Source organism: Peromyscus eremicus, chromosome 8a, assembly GCF_949786415.1.
Source record: "Peromyscus eremicus chromosome 8a, PerEre_H2_v1, whole genome shotgun sequence".
NCBI lineage: Eukaryota > Metazoa > Chordata > Mammalia > Rodentia > Cricetidae > Peromyscus > Peromyscus eremicus.
Window position 1 is genome coordinate 63,238,629 of NC_081423.1, and position 27,383 is coordinate 63,266,011.

At 38.1% G+C, this 27,383-nt stretch overlaps 1 protein-coding gene across 2 annotated transcripts in view; it reads left to right on the plus strand.

Annotated features, from left to right (window-relative positions):
* The window catches only part of Suz12 (SUZ12 polycomb repressive complex 2 subunit), a 47,121-nt gene that overhangs the window by 12,815 nt on the left and 6,923 nt on the right, over positions 1–27,383 (plus strand). For both annotated transcript variants that reach the window (XM_059271311.1, XM_059271310.1), the window contains 9 exons: positions 8,778–8,827; positions 12,234–12,319; positions 15,829–16,060; positions 17,621–17,714; positions 21,610–21,715; positions 22,963–23,140; positions 25,333–25,424; positions 25,579–25,722; positions 26,355–26,512. In XM_059271311.1, coding sequence (XP_059127294.1) covers positions 8,778–8,827; positions 12,234–12,319; positions 15,829–16,060; positions 17,621–17,714; positions 21,610–21,715; positions 22,963–23,140; positions 25,333–25,424; positions 25,579–25,722; positions 26,355–26,512 — 1,140 coding nt within the window. The remainder of the gene's footprint in view (positions 1–8,777; positions 8,828–12,233; positions 12,320–15,828; positions 16,061–17,620; positions 17,715–21,609; positions 21,716–22,962; positions 23,141–25,332; positions 25,425–25,578; positions 25,723–26,354; positions 26,513–27,383) is intronic.

Here is a 27,383-nt window from a genome sequence, read left to right on the forward strand (position 1 = left end):
GCTTGATACGGTACAAATTCTTATCTTAATAGTGAAATGTTTCACTAAAACTTGCCCAGTGATTAGGCAAAACCAAAACTTATTATAAGTCACAGTTATCCTAGAGTCCTCCCTGTTAGGTAGCCTCTCTGGTTCTGTGGATTGCAGTCTGACTGTCCTTTGCTTTATATGTAGTATCCACCTATGAGTGAGTACATACCATATTTGTCCTTCTGAGTCTAGGTTAGCTCACTCAGGATGGTATTTTCTAGTTCTAGCCATTTGGCTCGGGCTGTTCTTGAACTCATAGGTTTACTTGCCTCTGCTGGGATGAAAGGCATGTGCCACTGTGCCTGCCTTGCTATACGAAATTCTTGGAAGTTCTTAGATCAGGTCCTACAGACATACATACACACCTATACCACAAACACTCTAATTAGGAGCCCTAGATGGCTAGTTCAAAGCATTACTCTGAACCCCAGTGCTGAAGTGTGTGCCTGGCTTTGTATGAGGATGCTGCAGATCTGGACGGGTCCCCATGCCTGCAGGTTAGTCAAGCCATTTCCCCAGCCTCTTGCCCCCTGTTTTGAAAGACAAATTTTAGATCTTTAAGATCGTGTTAGGTATAGCGAATTCATCATCAAATCCTCTGAGATTTGTATAATGTTGTCTCAGTGTTGTTCCCTAAGGTACTAAGATAATCCGAGAATGTTTTTCAAGTTTCTCCTCAAACTCCCCAGTAGTGTATTTCAGTGAGGTAGTGTGTTTCAGTGTACTTCTCATCTCAGATTGACTGTAGTCTTGTTGTAGTGTTAATTTATTACACAGGGTTTATGGAAGATATCTTAGATGCCAGTGCTGGTACTATAAAAACTATATAATCTGTTGTCAAGTTTGTTGTTAGAATAATACAAGTCTTTGTTGTTCCGCGGTATTAATTACATTTAAAATCTTAAATCATATACAAGAGCATTTCTCTTCTCTGCATTGTCACAGACATGTGGACCTCATTCAGTTGGATCACGGCTATGTCTGTTCAACTCTAGTAGTCTAAATGTCTTCTGTAGGAATTCATGTTCTTTCAACACACACTTCCCAGAATTAGACTAGACCATTTCCATTTCCAGTATATTTCATTTCCCAGAACTAAAGAGAATTTTCTAGATTCACAAGAATATCATAGTACTGCAACCCAAAATCTAGAATAAATGCCTGAATTAGTTTTTTTTTGTTGTTTTTTTGTTTTGTTTTTTTTGAGACAGGGTATGTCCTGCCTGTCCTGAAACTCACTTTGTAAACCAGGCTGGCCTCAAACTCACAGAAATTTGCCTGCCTCTGCCTCAAGTGCTGGGATTAAAGGTGTGATCAACACTCCCAGTTTAGTTTTGAAATTTATGGCAAGTAAAAATAGAACCAAAATACTAACATTCATCTATGTAAAACAAGTTGATATTCCATGGTTTTTTATACTTTAGGTCTATAGCTGTCTTACACATTAGTTATAGAAACTTGTTAGAAGAAGAAATTATGGACAGAAAAAGGATCATGAGTCATGTTACGGGTTTTACTCTTTTTTTTTTTTTTTTCTTTCCTCTTTCTGGTTTTTCAAGATTTTTAGTCCTGGCTGTTCTCAAGCTCACCTGCCTCCTGAGTGCTGTGTGCCTCCATGCCCTACAGTTTTTGCTTTTCTAAGATGTTACTTTGTCTCAATAAACAAGTTATTTTGATCTTAAAACACAATGATAAAACTGTCATTTATACAAATTATTTGGAAAAGTAGCATTTTTAAAAGTAGCATACTTCAAAGCATGTAGCAAATTTTAGAGACTCATGAGGTCACACCTGCTTCCCAGATTTCTCTGATGTGTCTCTTTGCTGGATAAATCCCCAGGAAAGTTAGCTGAACTAGAATTTTTTTTTCAATTGTTTGAGAGGTGTTGCTATGTTTCCTGGGTTGGCCTTCAGTTTGCTGTCATCCTCCTGCCTGCCTTAGCTTCACAGATGGTGGGATTATAGGCATATGACACTATCCCTTGCTGAATAGAGCTTTTATTAGTTGGTTTTTGTAGTTATTTTGCTTTGTTTGCCTTACTGGGAAATTAACTCAGGGCCTTGTTGCTTGCTAAGTAAGCTCTCTAACCTTTCAGAGATATCCTTAGTCCTAACGGGTCTTTTATCACTGTTTTTGTTAAAACCTAAACTTTAGAGTTACTTATCTTCCTTTCATAAACATCCTTTTGGTAAGCATCTTTTTCTACAATGAGAAGGTCTGGATCTATATTTGGAGCCAGAGGGGTGTGTCACTTCCTTAGTGCGCCATGTTCCAAGCACTATATTTAAGCTTTAGGGATATAATGGTGAGCAAAACACATCTGCCTTTTTGGAGGGAAATAAATGGTGGGGAAGAAAAGTACAGGAAAACATGAGTGTATACCACAGGAGGAACCGTTCTTGTTTGAGTTGTTGAATAGAATGTAATGGCCAAGGAAAACTTGTCTGGAGAAATAAGCTGAAACTTGAAAAATGAATATAGGAGTAAAGTGAGGGAGGATGAGCAGCAGGTGGTTCTGGAAAAATGAACATTATGTAAACAGCCTTTGAGACCAAGGTGTCTGAGTAGAGAGAGCAGGAAGAGTGATATGAGGAGCCTGGAAAAGGTGCCTATGACCAGTCAATTTAGGGTTTTAGAGGCTATATGAAGACATGGTCTTGCTGGGCGTAGTGGTGCACACCTTTAACCCCAGCTCTCAGGAGGCAGGTGGATCTCTGAGTTCGAGGCCATTCTGGTCTACATAGTGAGTTCCAGGATAGAGACAGAGCTACGTAGTAAGACGCTGCCTGAAAAACAAACAAACAAACAAACAAATAAATAAATAAAAGATATGGTCTTTATCATAGGAATGCTGTTAAATCATTCTTTGTACATATGTATCTTTGTAGTTCTAGGGATGGAACCTAAGACCGTGTACTTGCTAGACAGTTGCTCTATCACTGAACTACACAACCAATGAAATTATTTTAAACAGTACCATTATATTAATAGCTCTTCTTTGCCCTTCTATTTTGTAGATAATGTTTAGGCTTCTTTGATTTATTGTATATTTTCCTCTAATATCTTTCGTTTTTAAGTTGTTTTTGTCTGTGTTTTGTGTTCTTCGAGATGAGGACTCTTGTAGTCCTGTATGGTCTTGAACTCTTTATGTACCTGAGGTTGAATTTACAATGATCCTCTTGTTCCACCTCCTCTAAGTACAGGGATTATAGATATATGCCACCAGCCCTACTTAAGCACTCTATAGTTTTGAAAGATTTGTTTCTGTGTAATAGACATACACCATCTCCCAATTCAAAGTCTTCCCTATCTGTATGTCTCAAATGCTATATTTGAGACCTTGGGTTCTAGAAGAATGAATTCTATAGTGTAATCGTCATATTTTTAGCTTTATATGATAACATGCATAAGGAAAGGTAAGCCAGTGAGATGGCTCAGCTGCTAAAGGCACTGGCTTCAAAGCCTAATGACCCGGGTTTGTTTCCCAGAACTAGCATGGTTGGAGGAAAGAACTGATTCCCAAAAATTGTCCCTTTGATTTCTACCTTGACACATGTATTGTGTGTACCCACACAAAACAGAATAAATAAGTGAATGTGTAAAAGAGAAGTAGCTATCCTTGCGCAGTCTAGATGCTAGCATATGAACTATTCCTGTTTTGCTTTGTTTTGTTTTGAGGCAGGGTTTCTCTGTGTAACTATTCTGGAACTCTATAGACCAGGCTGGCCTTGAACTCACTGTGATCCACCTGCCAATGCCTCCTGAGTGTTGGGATTAAAGGTGCCACCACCACCCGGCTAGTTTTTCTTATTTTGAGGTAATATAGTTATAAAGCTTTGTACCAGTACTATTAGTAATGTATATAAATTTAAAGCAGTTTTCACAGTCTTTTCAGCATAACTTGGTTTCCAGCTGGGTGTGGTGGCCCACACCTTTAGTCCCAGCATCGAGGAGGTAGAAGCAGGTGGATCTCTGTGAGTTCAAGACCAGCTGATCTACAAAGCGAGTTCCAGGACAACCAGGGTTGTTTTATTTTTCTTTTTTTTTTTTAAATATATTTTTATTTTATTTTTATGTGCATTTGTGTTTTTGCCACGTGTCGGGGTCCCCTGAAACTGAAGTTTCAGACAGGTGTGAGCTGCCATGTGGGTGCTGGGAATTGAACTCGGGTCCTCTGGAAGAAGAGTCAGCACTCTTAACCCCTGAGCCATCTCTCCAGCCCGAGAAACCCTTTCTTGAAGAAAAAAAAAACAAAACAAACAAACAAACAAAAAAAACAAGACAGAAAACTCCTTGGTTTCCTTTGTAGGATCCAGTATTCAGATTTGAGGTTTTTATGTGGATCGTGTTTCAGAATGTTAGTCCCTTAAGGATTTGCTTAACCTCTTTCTGCAGGTTGCTTTAGAATTGTCAGGTATTTATGCTTAGAATCAACTACCTTAAAATTTCAAATTTTTGCCGGGCGGTGGTGGTGCACGCCTTTAATCCCAGCACTCGGGAGGCAGAGCCAGGCGGATCTCTGTGAGTTCGAGGCCAACCTGGGCTACCAAGTGCGTTCCAGGAAAGGCGCAAAGCTACACAGAGAAACCCTGTCTCGAAAAAAAACAAACAAAAAAAAATAAATTAAAAAAAAATTTCAAATTTTTTAGCCATTGTTTTGTTATCATATTGCTTATTTCCTGAGAATATATAGATAAATAACAATTCTGTCTTCTTTTATCCCTAGACAGTATTTCACTTACATAGCCCTGGTTGGCCTGGAGCTGGCTATATAGACTAAGCTAGGTTGGAACTCAAAAAGATCTACCTACTTCTGCCTCCTGAGTGCTGGAATTAAAATTATAGGCTATGCTGGGCCTAATCCTTAGGTTTTATCCTGGTCATTTAAACTAAATTCTGTTTAGCCTGAAATCAAATAATGCCTGACTTTACATGGTTTTCTTCTTTCTCATTCTCTGACCCAGCTTCAAATGTGGGTACAATAAATATAGGGGGAGAGGAGGGGAAAGAAAACCTGCCCTTTTTCTTTAGAAGAAGTCTGTGGTAGTCATGGTGGTGGTATACTTGTAACCACAGCTTGGGGAAGTGAAGGCAGAAAGATCCTTGGCTGCATAGTAAGTTTGAAGAAGCCTGAGATACATGAGGTACTTGGTTTATTTATTTAGTAGTGTGTGTGTGTACAGGTGCACACGTGCCACTTGTGCAGTGGAGGTCAGAGAACAGCTTGTAGGAGTCATTTTTCTCTACCTATGGGTCCCAGGGATCAAACTCATGTCACCAGACTTTATGGCAAGTGCCTTTACCTAATTAACTATCATGCCAGCCCTAAAGTTTCTTTCTGGTTTGTTTTTTGTTTTGTTTTTTGGAAACAGGGTTTCTCTGTGTAGCCCTGGCTGTCCTGGAACTCTTCTCTGTTGACAAGGCTGACCTCAAACTCAGAGATACAGCTGCCTCTGACTCCCGAGTGCTGGGACTAAAGGTGTGCACCACTGCCGCCACCCAGTTTAACCCTGTGTTTTTGAAAGTACCTGAGTTGAGTTAGAAAGTGAGTAATGTGAAAGTGTTTGCAACATATGAATCATTTTCTGCTTTTGTTTTTTGAGATAATCTCTATGTAGCTTGGGTTGATCTTGAATTTGTCGTCTTGTCTCAGCCTCCAGACTGCCATGATTGTCTTTGCCATTGTGCTCTGTTCTTTTTTCCTTTTTTTGAATAGCCCTTTATATTCTTTTATTTTTTATTTATTTATTTTTTTTTAAATAATGCTTATGGTTGTTTTGCCCTCGTATATGTCTGTATACCACTTTTATGTCTGGTGCTTACAGAGGAAGACGAAAGAGAGTGTTGAAGTTCCTGGAACTGAAATTACTGATGGTTGAGAGTTTCCTTGTAGGTGCTGGGAATTGCACCCAGATCATCTGAAAGAGAAGCCAGTACTCTTAACTGTTAAACCATCTCACCAGACCAATTTTTTTTTCTTTGTTCGACTCTTTGTTTGAGTAGGGATGCTTCTCCCTAGCACTTATGAGGCAGAGGCAGGCAGATCTCTTGTTCTAGGCTAGCCTGGTCTACAGCCAGGGCTACACAGAGAAACTCTCCAAAAACAATCAAAGACAGATTTCATTTAGCCAGGCTGGCCTTGAACTTACTATGTAGTCAAATTTGCTATGTAGCTGGTGATGGCATTGAATTGCTGATCCTCCTGCTTCTTCCTTGATTATTGTGATTACAAGCACATACTACTAGACCCAATTCCCAGCACCAACAAGGCAACTCTGAACCATCAGTAATTTCAGTTCCAGGAACTCCAACACTCTCTTTGGTCTTCCTCTGTAGGCACCAGGCATGCAAGTGGTATACAGACATGATTGAGGGCAAAACACCCATAAACATTATGGGTTTTTTTTTGTTTGTTTGTTTTAATACCAATCCCATTGTATAACAGTTTTGTTGATACTTTAGTTATGGTTGTTGCTCTTAGTTTTTCCTTCATATTTTATGCTTTCTAACTTTGCTTCTACCTTTACTGCATTTCCATAGTCATTTTGTTTTTTTACTGATACTTTTTGGTTTTTGGAGACAGGGACTCTTCTGTAGCTCTGGCTGTTCTAGAACTCATTTTATAGACCAGGCTTCCTCTTGCATTCTTAGCATTGTTCTTGAAATGCTACCTCAGTAGCCCTACCCTATAATGTTCTAGCAGATTTTATGGAATATTCTACTAAGGATAAAGGTATCCTCATATCTGTTACTGGGGGGAGGAAACTTACTTCCCTTTAATTTCTCTCAAAAAAAAAAAAAATAGGGGTTGGGGATTTAGCCCAGTGGTAAAGCGCTTGTCTAGCAAGCGGAAGGCCCTGGGTTCAGTCCTCAGCTCCAGAAAACAAACAAATAAAAAAATAGAAGTTCTGGGAAGATTTTTCTAGGTCAACCTCTTTGCTATCTTCTCATTTCTAGTCATTACTTATGTAACACTTTGCAGCCTGCTTCACTCTCTGTAACTCCCATTTCTTTCTATACACACACCTAGAGTGTTACCACCATTTTAAGAAAACTACACATGTACTGGATTATAGAGTTTCTGCATAGCTGTCACCAAAATACAGGAGATAGGGAGAAGACACTTGTCTTGGCTCATGGTTTTAGAAGTGTCAGTCCATTGGGTTGGTAAACACATAGTGGGAGTGAACTCCATAGTGTGTCAGCTAGGAAGCAGAGAAACAACATAGAGGAAGGGCCTCCTTCCTACAAGCAGACCTACCTCCAATTCTTCGACATGTCCCAGTAATGTCTTCTTCACAGTTGTGAATCTGTGCATTGGCTCCCAGTCTTCATTAGCTGCTCTGGAAATGTCATCCTAGCCACATCTAGAAGTGTGTTTTTCTAGTGTTAGGATTCCTAACCAGCTTTTATAGCCTTTCCTTTACTGAGGTTTGTTCCTCTGTTCACTTTAGTTCTTCTCTATAAAAATACCTTGTTCTTATCTGTCGTCTTTTCTTTTGAGTCCTCTGTAATCCTGGTTCTTTGTCACCATAGAAACTGCAACGAATGTTCATTCTTTTTTCTCATTTAAATGTATTTACAAGAGCCGGTTGGTGTTTCTGTTAGCTGTTTTTTTCATGCTTTGTTTGTTTGCTTTTGTTTTTTTTCCCAAGATAGGATTTTTCTGTGTAGCCCTGGCTGTCCTGGAACTCTATCTAAGACTAGGCTGTCCTCAAACTCAGAGATCCGCCTGTCTCTATCTCCTGAGTGCTGGGATTAAAGGTGTGTGCCACCACCTCCTGGCTTGCTTCCTTTTCTTATTGTAGAGCTTCTAATTCTTACGTGAAAAATGACATATTAAAGAAGTAAATTATATGGGGCTGGAGAGATGGTTCAGTGGTTAAGAGCACTGGCTGCTCTTCCAGAGGACCTGATTCAATTCCCAGCACCCACATGGCACTTCACAACTATCTGTAACTCCAGTTCCAGGGAATCTGACACCTTCCTACCTTAAAATAAAGTTATATTATTTAAAAAACAAAAAGTAAATATACATTTATAATGGATTTGGGATTGCGTGTTTCACTCTTAATTGTAGAATAAAGTAGTGGCTCCACATCTGTTAAGATGTATGAATTTCCATTGCTTTGATGTATTTGAAGAGCTGGGCTGGGAACTCAGAGGTAGTGTATTTGCCTAACATGGGAAGTCCTAGCATCATGGGAAACATATTAAATACTTCTACATTGAATTAGATTCCATTGTCAAATATTTCTAACATTAAATGATAGGAAACCTTCCCCTTTATAGCAAAGACAATAAAGCAACACTGTGGTTATGGGGCATCATTTGGTGGTCTGCTCTTTTTGGCCTATTCCTTTGGTGTTTTTACTTGTATTTTTGTCAGTTGTGTGTGAGAGGAGTTGGTTGTGGTTGTTGTGATTGTGTTTTTGAATAGGGTTTCGCCATGTAGCTTAGGTTGTCCTTGATCTGGATAGCTAACTAATATCTTTGTCTGCTGAGCTGCAGAGATTACAGAGATTGCACTAGCCTCTATGTGTCTGCATGTGCTGTAATGAAAGTAGACATACTGTTTTGATTGTTAACAGTTAGCAAAAGCACATCGAGATCTGAGCCTGCGTAGTTAAGAGTGAGAAAATCAAACGTTCATAACTACTTGGAATACCTTTGCTCTCAGAGTATTTTAAGGTCTGTACTACATTTATTACAGAATATTAAAGTGGTAACTTTTTGTTTTATTTAGCTTGTCTGCTCATTTGCAACTTACATTTACCGGTTTCTTCTACAAAAATGGTAAGTATTATAATGGAAAAATTCTTCATTCTGAATTATTTGTGTTCTTTTTCTGTTTTGTTTTGCTAATTTTCATTTGTTTGGAATTTCTTGTTTTTATTTTTTTGTGTGTGCTGGGTATTAAACACAATGTCCCTCTCAAGCCAACTGTGTTACCACTGAGCTATACCCATAGCCATCTGATGCTTTTCAATTTTAAGCTTAAAATGTAATGAGAAAAAAGTTTAAATAGTTATCTCAGAAGTTCAAGAGGCCAAGGATCTTAGTATGACCCATCTACATATTATTTGTTGAGTTGGTACTACGTCATTGGTATTGTTTTGATGTTTTCAAAGAGAACAATAAAAAGCTGAAATAACCACTACTACTAATGAGATACTATCAGAATGTCAGTTAGTACCAAGAAAATATATGGTATTTTGTGTTCGTTTCAGCAAACGCTAAAAGTATGTTGGGGAAGTTGAGTTGTTTTAAAAATGAATAAGGGCCAAGAGTGGTAAGGGCCAGGCATGGTGGTGCATGCATGAGGAGGCAGAGAGTTCTCTGTATTCAAAGCCATCCTGGTCTACATAGTGAGTTCCAGGCCAGCCAGGGCTACAGACAGTGAGACCCTGACTCAAAGAACAACGAAACAAAAAACAACCCAAAAATAATTAGGGAATTATTGAAGTGGCTTAGTAGATAACATGAGACCAAGCCTAATGACCTGAGTTTGATCTCCAGAACTCACATGGTAGAGGAGAGAACAGACTACTGTACGTAGTCCTATATCTCTATATTCATACATGCTCATATACAAACACATTTAAAGTAAATAGTGATTATAAAAAAAGAATAAATAATGCCTGTCAGCTTGTCCATCTTAAGTTTATATATCCTCTTACTCAGTGGAATAAAATTTTTTACCAGAAACAAAGCTTAAGTTTTTCCTCAAATAGTTGAATAAGTAACAAAGTTTAAGGGCCTGAGGCGTAGAGAGTGGTGATGTGGGTGCCCAACATAGGCCAGGTCCTGCGTTCTGTCTGCAGCCTTGCAATAACAGACAGGTGGGGATGATAATCAAATAGTGTGGTAACCTCTTGATAAGTGAGTCATGGTTTTTATATTAGAAACTTCAAATCTGATCATATGTATATTGTCCACTAACAGTGTTTACGCCTTACTTTAAGAGCTGGCCTCTTTTGAATATAGAGGTAACCCAAATAACAATTTCTGTTCTCTTTAAATACATCTGTATTTGTTTTCTATAGTACTCATATATGAACTCATTTTAGAAGTCATAATTTAACCTTTATGGATTCATTAGCTTTGTTTCCAGGGACTTTTTAAAACATAAATATATTGATACTAAAATGGTATCTTTGAGAACTATCTGATAAAAAAAATTTTCCTTGCCAAGTAAGTGTAGAGGCACACAACTTTGATCCCAGCACTTAGGAGGCAGATGGATCTCTTAAGAGTTCCAGACTGGCCAGAGCTCCATAAGCCCCTATCTCAAAGAAAATAAAATTAATGGAAGTTTGAGAGAATTAAGAATTTTTTGTTGGGCTAGAGAGATGGCTCAGAGGTTAGGAGCATGGGCTGTTCTTCCACACGTCCTGAGTTCAATTCCCAGCACCCACATGGTGGCTCACAACCATCTATAAATGAGATCTGATGCCTCCTTTTGGCCTGTTGGGATACATGCAAGCCAAACATTACGTAATAAATAAATATTTAGTGGTTTTTGTTTGTTTGTTTTGTTATTCGAGACAGGGTTTCTCTGTGTCGTTTTGGTGCCTGTCCTGGATCTCGCTCTGTAGACCAGGCTGGCCTTGACCTCACAGAGATCCACCTGGCTCTGCCTCCCGAGTGCTGGGATTAAAGGTGTGTGCCACCGCCGACCAGCACAAATAAATATTTTAAAAAAAAAAAAAAAATTTTTTTTTGTTTTTTGAAAAAAAAAACACTTAAAAACCAGAATAGAGAACCAGCTTCAAGGTTCCTAACATTGTTGGATGTGGTGGCATGTGCTTCTGTATGTAACTCCAGCACCTGGGAGGCCAAGGCCAAAGGATCGTTAATTCTTGCAAGACCTAGGTCAGTTTGCCTGTTTCAGACAGACAAAAGGCCCAGAATAGGAGAAATTACATGAGAGATCTGAAAATGAATTTATGTACGTTGTTAGGGTTCCATTCTCATGGTAAGCATTGTTTTGACAATCTTTCTGATTTGGACTTTGGATTATTTTTGCCATCTTAGAATATTTTCATCATGATTATAATTTTCAAAGATTCAGCCATCTTCTCTCAGTATACTTTGCATAAATAGATTGAGGTGGATTTGTTTTGTTTTTTGGTTTTAGTGCTTTTTATTACTGGTTTTATTTTGGTTTGGGGGCTAGATACCAAACACCTATCCTTCAGCATACTAGGGAAGCAGTCTACCCCTGAGCAATAATGCCCATAGCCCAAGAAGGTTGATTTTCTGTAGGAAAGAAAGTTACTTAAAAATCTAAGAAGGGAAAAGAATATTGTTTTCAGTATATATAGGTATATTAATGATCTAGGAATAGTTCTGTATATTATTGAAGTTTAGTATTTAAATATTTAGGTTTGAACTATTAATAACTTCAGAATTTTAAAGATCAGTAAATAATAGACAGTACTTTGGAGCCTTGGCTTGCAAAAGTTTTTGTTATTTAGTCAGAAAGTATGGACTCTGATACTTAAAACTAAATTTTTTTTAAGTTTTCTAAGCCAAAGCATGCCTACGTGGTAAATAATATTTTTGCTCTTGCCACTTAGACCCTTTCTCTTTCTCTTTCTCTTTTTACGACAAGATCTTATTATGTATATCAGGCTGGCCTCACATTCACAGAGATGTACCGGCCTCGACCTCCCAGGTGCTGGGAATAAAGATGTGTACCACCATGTCTCACTAAATAAATTTTCTAGTAATGGATTTTGGGAGAAGGAAAAAGAATTGTTTTTGTTGTTGTTGTTGTTTTGTTTTGTTTTTTAATCCTCTAGAACTATTTTACTCAAGCTTCCTGCCAAGAAGCTTTGCCTGCATTTGTCACTTTTGAAGAACACATTTTCTGTATTATCATAAACGTTAAATTTTCAAGTGAGAAGTAAATAGGTTAAGTATAATTAAAACAACTGAGCCATCTTACTCAAATTGGGAGAAAAATCTTAGGCAGATACATGTATTTGTCTTATGAAAAGTTTATTTTTAAAAGTTTATTTTAAAAAGAATGCTGCAAGTCTGGAACTGAACTGGGAAGAAAAAAGAAAAATAAAGCTTGTGATATGTTTTCATTATAGGAAGTCTTTTGAGATTCCTTAACTTAGGAAAATATTTTTTATTTTTTTTCTCATGTATACATTAAAAAGATTTTTAAGACATTGGTTTTTCTATTTAGATAAGCCATCACAAAACTCAGAAAATGAACAAAATTTTGTTACCCTGGAAGTCCTGCTTGTGAAAGTTTGCCACAAAAAAAGAAAGGTAATGTATAAAATACTAGTAGATGAAGTAGAATAATCTTTAATTGAACATGTTTCTGCATATCTCCTATTATTGTGAGCCAGTTTTAAAACCTCAGAAATGAAGACTGTTGAGGCTGGGCTTGGTAACACACACCTTTAGTTCCAGCAATTGGGAGGCAGGAACAAGCCAGGCCTACCAGAGCTACATAATGAGATGGTGTCTCAGAGAGGGACAGGGAGACAGCTACATTGGTGGCTGACTTACTCCTTTTATAACCTGTTGCCACCCTTCCTAATTTTCCCCTGAGCTGAGCATCTGTACAAAACTGTCAAGTAGAAGTCACAGGCAGAAGCTGTAGTTTTAGGACAGATTCAGTTGCTTCTATCATTTAGTCTCAGATTGTTCCTTAGCTACTAGTGCATTGATATGGATGTAATCTTTACAGTATTAAATAAGAGCTGAGAGAGTTTTTCCCCAAAAGATTATTTCTTAGATTTTTGCTTTAATGGCTGAGCCATCTCTCCAGCCCAGATTGTTTGTTTGTTTATTTATTTATTTATTTATTTATTTATGTAGGTTGTTAGAGGCAAGGTTGCTCTGTGTAACAGTCCTAGCTGGCCTCAAACTCACTCAGATCCGCCTGCCTTTGCCTCCCAAGTGCTAGGACTAAAGGGGTGCGCCATCATCACCCAGCAAGATTATTTCTTTTATAGTACAATGATGGAAAAAAATTTACTGTCAGCATTATCAACCATTGACTTAATACATTCCATCAGATTGTATTTAGAAGATTAAATCATTTCATCATAAAAACAGCTGCCATAATGGCAATATACATTTCCTGAGCAACCCACCAAAACCAACAGCATGTACTTCTAGTGAATTTAAGTCCTTGAGTCTCTCTTTTATTTAAGGCAACAAAATTAATAATGGCTACATGATAGGAATGGGTATTTCTTTCCAAAGTGGATGTAAGTATGTCCAGTAAGCACAAGAAAGGGTGATAGAGGGTTTTTTTGTTCCTATTTTTTCGAGTGCACCTATGTATCATTACATCTTAAACAGGAGTTAAACTATATAGAACTCCTGCTGGGATTTGTTCCATATGGTTTAAAGTGATGAGAGACTTAAAGCTGCCAGAGTCATAACAAGAAGCAGACTGGATGATAGGAGACACATAACATATTTAAAAGTGGTATATGTAAAGTTATTCAACTCCCATAAAATTTATGATAGGCAGTAAAGTGAAATTTTAAAATACATTATTTATGAGGAAAAACTGTAGTTATAAGAGTGTGTCCTGCAAGTAATGCCTGGGGGCGCTCACCAACCTAAGACAGAGTGCCTCTGTGGGCTGGGCAGGCGTCTCCATGACGGGTAAGGTGACCTGCTGACGTCCCATGCACCTTAAGTCAGAACCTCGTTTTCTAGTACAAGGGGGACCTGTAGGGTCCTGGCCCCCGTTTTGGGTAACTGTTGCCTTACTTGCTACCTTGACCTTGATAGCCTCCCTATGCTAATTCCCTGCTGGAACTGTTCCACCCTCCTGAATGCTTAAGGGAAGTTCCTTGTCTGTGTATCCTGCATAATGGGTATTAACAGCTTAGATGAAAGATTGTAAAAATCAGTAGCGAACTTCTGCCCTCTGGGGTTCTCCCATTGTGCTGTAAGCCTGTATTTAAGACCTCCTCCCTCCTTCAATAAATGGCATTCGGCCAAAAAAAAAAAAAAAAAAAAAAGTGTGTGTCCTGTTTGTGTTTCAGAAAAAATAACAGTTGTAAGCATCTTTAAAGGACATATATACCCAATTGTTGGTTTTAGTCATTTGTGAAATGTAAGGCTTAGGATGTGGGTGAGACTTAGATTTCTCATGTGGAGTAGAATTTTCTTTTAATCTGTAAATACAGATTTATTATTACTATTATTATTTATAGTTATTTTGACTGCCTGCATATCTGTGCACCATATGCATGCCTGATGCCTTAAGAGGCATCCCTAGATCTTGTGAACCGCCATGTAGGTGCTGGGAATCAAACCTGGGTCTTCTGGAAGATCAGCCAGTGTTAAGTTTGTGCTGAGCCATCTCCAGCCTGTTTTATTTCTTTTAAAGAAGTTACTAAGTTGGTTGTTGGAAGCACATGCCTATGTTCTATGACAAGGGAGGTTACATCAGAAGCATCAGAGCTATGAGGCCAACCTCCTGGACTGTCCTGTCTCCATAGTTACCACATGAGATGCACTATTTTTTCTACTGTGCTCTCAGCATAATTACTTATGGAATGACTAGTTCTCAGATGAATGCTGTCTTTCCTGTTAAAGAATATATAAAATAGATACGGATTTACTGTTTTGTAACAATGGGGTTTATAGGTATCTTCTCTTTCTGATGCTCCCATTTCTTACGTCAAAATTTAAAGGAAATGTTGAAGTTAGGGGATTTTAATATTTTAAGCATGCTACTAATTTCTCTCTCTCTCTTTTTTTAGTGTTTTAATTTTTTTAGAGACAGGGTTTCTCTGTGTAGTCCTGGCTGTCCTGGAACTCAGTATGTAGACCAGGCTGGCCTGCAATTCACAGAGATCCACCTTCCTCTACCTCCTAGGGCTTGCGCCACTACTGCCCAGGTTTTTTGTTTGTTTGGGGTTTTTTGTTTAGTTTGTTTTTTCTTTTTCTTTTCTCCCCCCCCCCCCCCCCCCCCAAGACAAAGGGTTTCTCTGTGTAATAGCCCTGGCTGTCCTGGAACTCAGTTTTGTAGACTAGGCTGGCCTTTGACTCATGGAGATCTTTCTGTCTGCTGAGTGCTGGGAACCCAGGGACTCATGCTCTACTACTGACTTTATCACCAGCCCTTTAATTCTGTTTCTTTTTTCTTATATTTCCAGTTATTTTGTTTATATTTTAGGTTTTTATTTTATTTACTTATTTTGAGGAAGAGTCTTAAAGTAGTCATTGCTGCTCCAACTCACTATATTGTCCAATATGAGCTTGAATTTGTGATCCTCCACTTGTACCACCATACCTGTCAATATAGTGCTTGGGATTGAACCCAGCACTCATGCCTTTGTGCATACAGGGGAAATTCTCTACCAGTGCACTACAACATCCCCAGTCTTTTTTTTTTTTTTTAACTATATTGTTTTCCTTACTGCTTGTAGTTGAAGCAAAGCCTTGCACAGAGTAGACACGTGCTTTCACCACTGTTGTGTACTTTCAGGCCCCATACCTCCGTTCTAAGCCCATGTATTCCACATTTGTAATACAAATCTTGCAAATAACTAACAGCTGGATACTGGATATACTTTTCTCTCTGCTCATTATATTGTAGTAATCTTCAATTGCTTTAATATTGGGAATCTGCTTGTTCCAGTTTTATTTTTGCTTCACAATTTTCAGCAGTATGATTATTTTAACATGCCATTTGATAATCATGACTTACACCATGTTTCCTATAATTGCGATTAGAAGTTTTAGTGTAATTAACCATTGCTTGTGTATAAATGTAACTTATGAATCTTTACTCTTTGCAGGATGTAAGTTGTCCAATAAGGCAAGTTCCTACTGGTAAAAAGCAGGTGCCTTTGAATCCTGACCTCAATCAAACAAAACCAGGAAATTTCCCATCCCTGGCAGTTTCCAGTAATGAATTTGAACCTAGTAACAGCCATATGGTGAAGTCTTACTCATTACTGTTTAGAGTAACTCGTCCAGGAAGAAGAGAATTTAATGGAATGATTAATGGAGAAACCAATGAAAATATTGGTAATTTTATTTCTATAATTTCACTAAATTTTATTATTGGATGTTAAAGTAGTCAGTGAAAATATTTGAATTAATATTTCTTCATAATATTTAGAATTGTGTATAAAGTATTTCCTTTTTTTTAAATAACTTTGACTTTCTGCTGGGTGTGGTAGTTTGTGCCTCTAATCTAGTGCTCAGAAGACTGAGTCAGTAGAACATGAGTTTGAGGCTAGCCTTGGCTGTAATGTAGCAAGACCCTATCTCAAAAACAAACCTAAAAATAATAGTAAAATAAATAACACAACCCATACAACCTTGTTTCTTTCCAAAATTGGAAAGATTGTTATTCTATTGTTAATTTGTTATGCTGGAGATTGACCTAGGGCCTTCCTCATGCTGGGTTTCTGCTCACTGCTTAGGTTAAACCTGACCTTTCCCTTTTTGTCTTCTGTCTCTCTGCCTACCTGCTTTTTTTCTTCCCCTCTTTTCTACTCTCCCTGCGTCTCTTTCCCTTTCTTTATTTTTCTCTTACTTCTTATTTTCTTGCTTTTTTCCTTTTTCTCTTGATATATGGTCTCACCATTTCCTAGGCTGGTCTTTAAACTGGACTTGTGATCCTTCCAGCTCAGCTTTCAAAGTGCTGGGGACTAGTGCATGCCATTTTACTATCTTGAACATGAGCAGTATAATACATATCACATTGATTCCTATACCCATTCCTTTATTCTAGCAAATCAGAATTCATCTTTGAGGTAATCATTCAGTTGATGTATAGATATCTACAATACAAAGATAATTTGCAGTACTATTCTCAGAAGGCTTACAGCCTAGTTAGGGAGAGAGATGTGGAATAAATAATTGCATTGAAATTTGCAGTGGCATAACAGGTATATGTGAAATACTGTTTCAAAGTTATAAGGAGCTGGAGCGATAGCTCATTGTAAACACTCTTGTAAATACTTGTTGCTCTCCTAGATGATCCAGGTTTGGTTCCCCTCACCCACGTGGCAGTTAACTGCTGTCTATAACTCCAATTCTAAAGGATCTGACATCTGGCTTCCATGGGCACTGTATGCACATGGTACACAAACATAAATGCTGCCCAAAGCACTCATAAAATATAAACAAATCTCTTTTAAATTCTTATAATGGAACTCTGAGTAGTAATGAGAAGCTTGCCTAGCATGAGTCATCCCGAGCAAGTTAGTATTTGCAAATATGAGTCCTGATGGTCAATGATGTCAGGAAGTAAGGTCAAACCCAGCTGAGTTGTGCAGACCTATAGACTCCCTCACCCAGTACAGCAATTGGAGTTGAAAGCCACCCAATGCATGGCCATTTCCAGACCAGTCTGAGCTATATTATTAGATCATGTTGTAGAAAAATAAAGATGGACATAATACATGTTAAAAATCCAAAGTTGACACAAATGAATCTAAATATTGAAACATTGTAATGTGTACCTCATTTGGGTAAATGAGGCACATTTTACTTTGCAGCTTTAAAAGGGACCATATATTGCAGGTGACACAGTTTTTTTTCAAGTAATTGTTTTACAAGAAATTTTATTTAATTCAGATGTCAATGAAGAAGTTCCAGCCAGAAGAAAACGAAATCGTGAGGATGGGGAAAAAACATTTGTTGCACAAATGACAGTGTTTGACAAAAACAGGTAATATTGATGGTCAAATGAGGCTTCCATAATGGTCTGCAAATGTTTTCATTCTGAAGCAGAGTAAGGTGATGTTGCTTTTGTTTGTTTTCTTCTAATAAGTGGAAGAACAAATTTGCAAATACTGAATTTTTCTATTTATCATACAGTGAGCAGTAAGCAGAGATAAGGAACTATGAGTTAACTCAGTTAAAATTTTTTATTCAAGCCGGGCAGTGGTGATGCAAGCGTTTAATCCCAGCACTCGGGAGGCAGAGGCAGGCAGATCTCTGTGAGTTCGAGGCCAGCCTGGGCTATAGAGTGAGTTCCAGGAAAGGCACCAAAACTACACAGAGAAACCCTGTCTTGAAAAACCAAAAAAAAAAAAAAAAGAAAAGAAAAAACAAAACAAAACCCTGGGCGCAGTAGTGAGTCTAGTGGTAAACAATATGGCCTGCCTGCACTAGGCTTCCCTCATGCTCATACTGTGTTGTGGGCAGCTCGGGGCACGTGTGTTTTCTGTTTCATTCTATGTATCTCACGTACACGCTAATATATTTTTTGTATGAAATGAACTTGTCTTTGTTTTAATGAAGAAAAATGCTAAGAAGAAACTAAATGAATTTTTCCTCATGGTTTAATTGTGAAAAATTTTAAATACGTAGAAAAGTTCAAAGAATATTTGGGTAATATCCACACACCCTTTACCTTTATTTTTTTACCATTTTATCTCATTGGCTAGCTTTGTGTGTTTCATTTTTGTACTTCATCTCCACCTTGCTGTGCTTCAGCCTGATAGCCACTTACCTGCACTAAGCATGTCTAACAGTGGCTTCCTGTTCATCTAGTAATGTCTTTTTGTTTGGAATAGTCTTACTATTATTTAGATCAGGCTGGTCTCAAACTTTTTTTTAAAATTATTTATTTACTTATGTATCCAGTGTTCTGCTTGCGTGTGTACCTGCAGGCCAGAAGAGGGAACCAGATCTCATTTACAGATGGTTGTGAGCCACCATGTGGTTGCTGGGAATTGAACTTAGGACCTCTGGAAGAGTAGTTCCTTGCAAGAACAGTATGTGCTCTTAACCTCTGAGCCGTATCTCCAGCCCTGGTCTCAAACTCTTTACCTCCCCAACCCCTCCCCCAGCTGAGGACTGAACCCAGCGCCTTGCTCTACTACTGAACTAAATCCCCACCCCACCCCTTTTTTTGGTTTTTCAAGACAGGGTTTCTCTGTGTAGTTTTTGCACTTTTCCTAGAACTGGCTTTGTGGCGCAGGCTGGCCTCAAACTCACAGAGATGTTAAACAATTAAAAAGGTAAGACATCTGAATTAAAAGTACAGAACTCACAGGGAGGCCTGCCTCTGCCTCCTGTGTGCTGGGATTAAAGGTGTGCGCCACCACCGCCTCAGTGTCCTGAATGCTGGGAATATAAGCAGACAAGTATCACTATGTTGAGCTCTTTTTGTTAATTTTATTTTTAGTAATATTAGATATTGAACTAAGGGCCTTGTGTATGCTTTTTTCCCCCCTTATTTCTCCATGATGTATTCATTGGCATTTTTCTGTGAAGAGGATTCCTTTCCTCATTTTTTTAGTTTTTTTTTTTTTAAACCAGTGTGGATTAGCGTATATTTTTAGTGAGTTTGTTTTCATCTGTTCATGTTGTTACTCATATTAATGCTCAAATTATACAAAGATTGGTTATAATGAGCCCTTTGAAGCAGATTCCAGTATCTCTTTTTGTTGTTGTTGTTTTTGTTTTTTTCTATACAGAGTTTGTCTTTATAGCTTTGGATCCTAACATCTTTTTCGTATTTTTAGGTTTTCCTTATTCAGTACTCAAAATCTCCTTTTCCTCATACTTCTGGGATTATCTTTTCTTTCAGAAGTCCTGGTATTGCTTTTAGTAAAGAATTATATTTATGAACCACAATTTTGAAGTTAGATGTATCAAAATTTTTTCTTTTAATCTTACATTAAAGTTTTCTAAAAGAATACCCAAATGTAAAAAACACAGAGGAAGTTTGAAATATTGGAAAAAAAGAGAAACCTAAGGCTTTCAGAGAACAAAGGCCACCATAATCAGAGTGAAATGATACAGTACAGATGTGGTGTCACGTGCCTATAATCCCAACTACTACAGAGGCTAAAACAGCAGGCTCCAAACATGTGACAAATGGGGAAGTTACTTTGCAATCCTGTGCTCAGCGTTCTTACTTCTCTGATATAAAACGGTTGTGCAGCTCTGAAGGACTGCAGCCTCAGGAGAGTGAAGTAGATCTCAAGTCACATGCCAGCCCAAGCTTCGTAAAAGATCCCATCTCAAAACAGTAACAGTAACAAATAAAACCCCATACTCCAGTAAAACAACAAAGGATGTAATAAATTGTTAAAGAGAGTATATGTGGTTCTTAAACAATTAAAAAGGTAAGACATCTGAATTAAAAGTACATTAAGATGTCATTTTTTTCACTTATCAGATTGACAGTCAAAAAAGTTGATAAAGCATTGTTCCTGAGGCTGTGGGGGGAAGGGCCTCCAAGCATATTACAGGGAGGTGAGTGCATTGGATTGTAGTTGTCAAATGCACAGCCATAATGTGGAACATCATTTAGCCATATAAAAGCATGAAGGAGACACATTTTAAATTTAATAGTAGAGAATTGTATTTTCCACTAAACTAAAAATTTTTCAAAGGCCAAACAAAGTTAATTAAAAAAAAAACAAAAAACTGAACTAACTTGTTACACTATCAAAGGGTCAATTCAAGTAATAGATCACGGAGACAACACACACCAAAAATCCCTCTTAAATCTAAATGTATTTGATGCTAGGAGTTAGACTTCAGTGGTTGGTTTTACTTGCTAGGCCTGGTTATTGGTGGTACTCTTAAGACAGGGCCCTTACTGTTGCTGGGTCTTGCTCTCCTTTGCTACAAACAGCAGCATCTGGGGAATAAGGATGTGGGAGGTTAACATGGCAATGTATAGTGCCAGTGGCTGGCACACAGTACATCTTGGCCATCATCATCTAATGGGACCTTGAAGACTGAAGAGAAGCTATGTTCTTCCTATGTGAAATCATTTGTTAGCATGATAAATGAAAGGTTTTTAGAATAGTAGTGAATGCCAGTGTTTAAGCATGGAAATGATATATAAACCATACAACACATGCATATGTCCACACATGTTAAAACTATGGTGTATAACTTTCTTGATTGTTTGATTCATTCCTTCATCCATGAAATATTTACTGAGCATCTATATGTGCCAGGTTCCCATGGGTACCTGTAGGTCACAGGTTTGTCATTTGAATCATTAGTTTCCCAAGCAAACATAAAGATTTCAGTTCTAACACGGACGAGCATACTTTCTTTGGTTTTTCGAGACAGGGTTTCTCTGTGTAGCTTTGCGCCTTTCCTGGGACTCACTTGGTAGTTAGCCCAGGTTGGCCTCGAACTCACAGAGATCCGCCTGCCTCTGCCTCCCAAGTGCTGGGATCAAAGGCGTGCGCCACCACCGCCCGGCTGACGAGCATACTTTCTAATGATTCACCAAGGAATGAATTTTAACACTGCTGTTGTCCTGATTTCAAAAATATAAAACCCACAGAGCCGGTTTATACTTAACGTATAAAATTAACTAGGTTTTGAGACTTCAGGAATATTATATTTCAAATGGTTAAAAGTAATGTCTGTAGCTACAGTAATAGAATTCTCTATTTATATAGTTATAATTGCTTTTTGTTAATGTTCTTTTTATCAGAGCTGGAATGTAGAAATTTTAAATCCTGCTGTGTGTGTAAGGTAGTATACAAATATAAAGCTTTTTAGTGTATCTGGAGTGTAGACTTTGTGTCCTTACAATAATAATACACAGGTTACTTTTTTAAATGTATGTGTTTATCTTACAGGCGTTTACAGCTTTTAGATGGGGAATATGAAGTAGCCATGCAGGAAATGGAAGAATGTCCAATAAGCAAGAAAAGAGCAACATGGGAGACTATTCTGGATGGGAAGGTATGCATGTTTTGAAGGTTGAGCACACTTTAGTTGTCAGTTGTCAACTAGTTTGTTTGTTTGTTTGTTTTTCCAGACAAGGTTTCTTTATGTAGTTTTGGTGCCTTTCCTGGATCTCAATCTGTAGACCAGGCTGGCCTTGAACTCACAGAGATCCTCCTGGCTCTGCCTCCTGAGTGCTGGGATTAAAGGCGGCGGCTGCCGCCACCACCACCACCACCACCACCACCACCACCACCACCACCACCACCACCACCACCACCACCATCACCACCATCACCACCACCACCACCACCACCCGGCCATCAACTCTTATTTTGATTGATGTTTTCTTCCCTAAATGCAAATTTTATTGGAAATAAGGAGTCTTTGTTTTTGTTTTTTTACGATAAGCAATTATTTTAGTTTTTTGTGAGACAAGCTGTTACTATATAGCTCTGACTTTCCTAGAGCTCTCTGTAGACTATGTTGGTCTCAAAGGCACAAAGATCCCTCTGCCTTCCACCAAATGATGGATTAAATACATTGCACTACCACATTCGACACTTACCTAAACACCATGGTGTGCTCTTGGTGGGTTTTGGAATTTAAAAGGTTTGGTGTGAAGTGCCTTTTTGTTGTTTGTTTTTTTCAAGACAGGATTTCTCAGTGTTGTTTTGGAGACTTGCTCTGTAGACCAGGCTGGCCTTGAACTCAAAGAGATCTGCCTGCCTCTGCCTTGCAAGTACTGAGTTTACAAGTGTGAACCACCACTGCCTGGCTGACAAATCTGGAATTCTGACTGTTATGTGTCATTGTTTCCATATAGTAATAATTCAGCATTTGTTGTAAGTAACTGCCACTTCATGCTGCCTGAGCTTTCCATTTCCCCGGTGATGACTTACCCCATACATTATTTGGCTATGCTTGGTGGGTTTTGGAATTTAAAAGTAAATGTATTTGGATGGTGCAGAGATGGTCCAGAGGTAAAGGGCGTGTACTGTTTCAGAGAATCTGCTTTCAGTTCTCAGCACCAATGTTGGGCTCAGGACTCCCAACTCCAGGGTGTCTCGTACTCTGGCTTTCTTTGGCACTGCACTGAAGCCCGTTTGCACGGGTGTGCATATGTGCATATACATAATTTAAAACGTTGTATTGGTTTTAAATAAATTCACATTGATATATTACAATGAATAGTTCTCATTCCTGCAATATCTTTGAAGTCATCATAACTCTTCCCATGTTCTTTTGTTTGTTTCTTTGTTTAGAGGCTGCCTCCATTTGAAACGTTTTCTCAGGGACCTACATTGCAATTCACTCTTCGTTGGACAGGAGAAACCAATGATAAGTCTACAGCTCCTGTTGCCAAGCCTCTTGCCACTAGAAATTCAGAGAGCCTCAATCAGGAAAATAAACCTGGTTCTGTTAAACCTGCACAAACTATTGGTAAAATACCATTGCTCTCCAAATAGTGGTTTCAATGTTTTATGCTTTAGAGTAACTCAGTTGTATTTTTGTTTCATGTATTATTCAGGAAATACTATTTGGCTTATTAAGTTGTTATATTATTAGTTATGATAAAAGTACTGATTGATCCGTTTTCGAGAGCCATTGTGGTGGATGTTTTGGGAATTCCACTTTGTCTTTAACATTTCAGAAGTATGATAGATAGTATGTTTATCATATATAACACCTTAGGGTGGGTCTGTAAAGATCCTTGTGTCAATTTAGAACAAAATTTTCCACTAATTTGCCTCAGATAAGAAAATGATTGGTTTTCAATGCATTATTAAAATGTAAAAGTGTTGGGTTGCATAGAGTATTTGCCTAGCATACACAAGGCCCTGGGTTTAATCCCTGGTACTATAATTAAAGAATGGGTCCAGATAGAACCAGAGCTCTGCTATATTCAGTCCTGACTTCAGGTGTTTAGATCTGTTTAATAAGAACACTGCCCCTGATGTTAGAGCATCTAGTTATTTTTATCTGAGGAGGGAAAGTTTCTCTCTGACATTGCACGATCATGTGCATCTGTTATGTGCAGGTGACTGTAAAAGATGAGAGATAGAAGTGACTTGTTCTAATTAATGCCTTTAATCCCAGCACTTGGGAGGCCTTCCAGGGGTTCATAGTGAGCCCCTGTCTGCTTGCTATGCAAGCCTGTCAACCTGGATTGATTCTCAGATCCCACGTGGTGAGAGGAAAAAGGACTCGTGAGAGTTGTCCTCTGGCTTCTACATATGTACCCTGGTACTTGAGTGTTACACTCACTGTACACAAAGATAATAAATAGAACTTATAAGGTAAAAAGAAATGACCTGTGCCATGGAAAACATTTCCTGAGTAATTTGTAATTTGAGCACTTTTCAAAATATTCTTAAGCTAGTGAAATGGGTAAAAGAATCACAAGAGAGATGGCTTAGTGGTTAAGAACACTGACTGCTCTTATAGAGAACTTAAGTTCAATTCCTGGCACCCACATGGCAGCTCACAACTGTCTGTAACTTCAAGATCTGACACCCTCACACAGACATACATGCAGAAAACACCAGTAAACATAAAAAATAATTTAAAAAAATCACAGGGAAACTAAAACAAAACTTTATGACAGAATTGTGTGTGTGGGATCATTCGTTTATTACACAAACATACTAAATTAATTTTCCATTAAGTCTGAAGAAATATGCTAAAATCTTGAAGGATGATTATTTTTGGAGTTTGGATTGAATATAAAACCATCAGTTTTCACTTTCTAATAAGCAAGCTCTTAGAGGATGACTTCTTGCTATTTTGCACCAACAACCAGTCAGGGCTAGGTTTGTATAGCTCTGTGACATCAGGTGAATGACATGTGTGAGGGAGGGCCTGAATTCAACCACAGCACCACCTAAAACAAAACAAAACAAAACCTTAACTTTGAAGTATTTAAAAACTTTGTGGTGACTGCATACCATGGGGTTGTTTTTATTATGGCTTAAGATAACGGAGGATGGGCCACGTGTGGTGGTGCACACTTTTAATCCCAGCACTTGGGTGGCAGAGACAGGCAGATCCTTTGTGAGTTAAAAGTCCAGTCTGGTCTGAGTGGGTTCAAGGATAGCCAGGACTCTTGTTACACAGAGAAACTTGTCTTGAAATTATTAAAACAAAGCAAAAAGACAGCAGAGAAGTTCTCTGAGGGTTTTGTGGATGTTTGTTTATTTGTTTGTTTGTTTGTTTGTTTTTTAAGGAAAAAAAAGGAGTCCTTAATGGGTGGTGACAAACTCTCTGAGGTTGAGGCCGTCCTGGTCAACAGAGTAATACCTGAGTATTGATCAAATATTAAATAATGTTTTCCTAATACATCTTTCATTATCAGTTGAAGTTAAGAACAGAAATACTAGCCAGGCGGTGGTGGTGCACACCTTTAATCCCAGCATTCGGGAGGCAGAGGCAGGAGGATCTCTGTGAGTTTCAGGCCAACCTGGTCTCCAAAGGGAGTTCCAGGAAAAGTCACCAAAGCTACACAGAGAAACCCTATCTCGAAAAACCAAACAAACAAACAACAAAAGAAATACAATATTATTTGTTCAATAATATTGCCAAGATACTTTATAGAAGAGAGTCTTTTCATCAAATAAGCAGGTTTATATTTTCAGCTGTTAAGGAGACAACAACTACAGAGCTGCAGACAAGGAAAGAAAAGGATACTTCAAATGAAAATCGCCAGAAATTAAGAATATTTTATCAGGTAAACACAACTGACTGGTTCATTTTAAGTAATTGTGAAATACAGTTTTGTATGTTATATCTGAATATTTTTCACGTTAAACTGTTTTTAGAGATGATAATGAAACAGTGCTTAGAAATGTGCAAGTTGTGAGCTTGATGTTTTTTGTTTTTAGTTCCTCTATAATAATAATACAAGACAACAGACGGAAGCCAGAGATGACCTGCACTGCCCTTGGTGCACTCTCAACTGCCGTAAGCTATATAGTCTACTCAAGCATCTAAAACTCTGCCACAGCAGGTTTATCTTCAATTATGTAGTAAGTAGGTTTTTTGCTTGCTTACCAATAGTACACATCACACCTAGGACCACCTTAAAGAAAGTGCACTTTGCATGTAAATGGTGGAGCGTCTGCCTAGATCACATTGGGTGATTTATTTATTTTATTTATGTTGAATAATAGTAAATATTTGTATATGCCATAAAATGAGTTATGTAAGATTTTAATTTACTTTTTTTGTGTTTGTTTTGTTTTGTTTTGTTTTTCCAGACTGGGTTTTTCTTTGTAGCTTTGGCACCTTTCCTGGAACTCACTCTAGACCAGGCTGGCTTCGAACTCACGGAGATACACCTGGCTTAATTTACTTTTTGTAGGGTTTTGTTTTTGTTTTTTGAAACCAGGCCTTATCTGTAGCTAGATTGCCCTGTCTTCCTTCCTCTGGGGATTGCATGTGAAGCCACCATGCCTGTCCTGCCTTTTTTTTTTTTTTTTTGTCTTATGGTATGTTTTCTATCAACCTGATAATGTTTGTCTTATTTTAGTTTTCAAAACGTTAAGAACCTAATAGCTGTATTTTAATTAAATTGGAAGAATATGTTTAGAATAGGGTTATTAATATTTTCTTTCCTTAAACACCCTGTTTTGTTTGTTTGTTTGTTTGTTTTTTATAGTATCATCCAAAAGGTGCTAGGATAGATGTCTCTATCAATGAGTGTTATGATGGCTCCTATGCAGGAAATCCTCAGGATATTCATCGCCAACCTGGATTTGCTTTTAGTCGAAATGGACCAGTAAAGAGAACACCTATCACACACATTCTTGTGTGCAGGTAGGCAGAAAGCTTATACTCAGACTTTTATTTGTTATTGATTCTGTGTGTGTGTGTGTGTGTGTGTTGCGGGGTGAAGGGGGGTTTTCCTCCCACTGTGTGGGTCCAAGGGATTAATTTAGGCAGTCAGGATTGGCAGTTTATGCCTTGCTTTTATTGATGTAGAATAGCAGAGGATCCAGGAAAAGCTGGTGTTTGGGTAGGAATGTGTCAGTATTAAGTCTCTGAAGTAGTGCACTATTTCATAACCCTTTTAGACCCTGTTCCTACCAGGTTTTTCCTTTTTTAACTTTGAACTTTCCCAAGTTTTATCGTTTGTGTGCTGCTGAGGATTAAGCTCGGGGCTGTGTACATACTAGACAGCACTCTATTGATGTAACCTGTCTTTCAAGTTTTTAGCATTTAATAAATCTATCTAGAGAGATTTTCATTTTTTTCCCAAGACAGCTGTGTAGCCCTGACTGTTTTGGAACTCATTTTGTAGACCAAGTTGTCCTTGAACTCAGAGATCTTCCTGCCTCTGCCTCCCAAGTGCTGAGATTGAAGACGTGCACCACAATAGTGACTGGCATTTATTTACTAATGTTGCTACTCCTTCATTGTATTGTGGACTTAGAGAATTCTCTACATTGGGAATGGAGAGATGGCTCGATGGTTAAAATCAGTTGCACTTGCAGAGGACCCAGATCTGTGTGTACATACATAGGAACCTGCCGAAAAGGGATAGTATGAAATGTAAATGATTCTATATCCCTGTTACCTAAGGTCCCATATGATGCTATCCTAAGAGAACTGACATTATTTCTCCCTTCATTGAGCATTATAAACACATAGTAGTGGTGAGTTTGAAACAGCAGATTTCACTACAGTG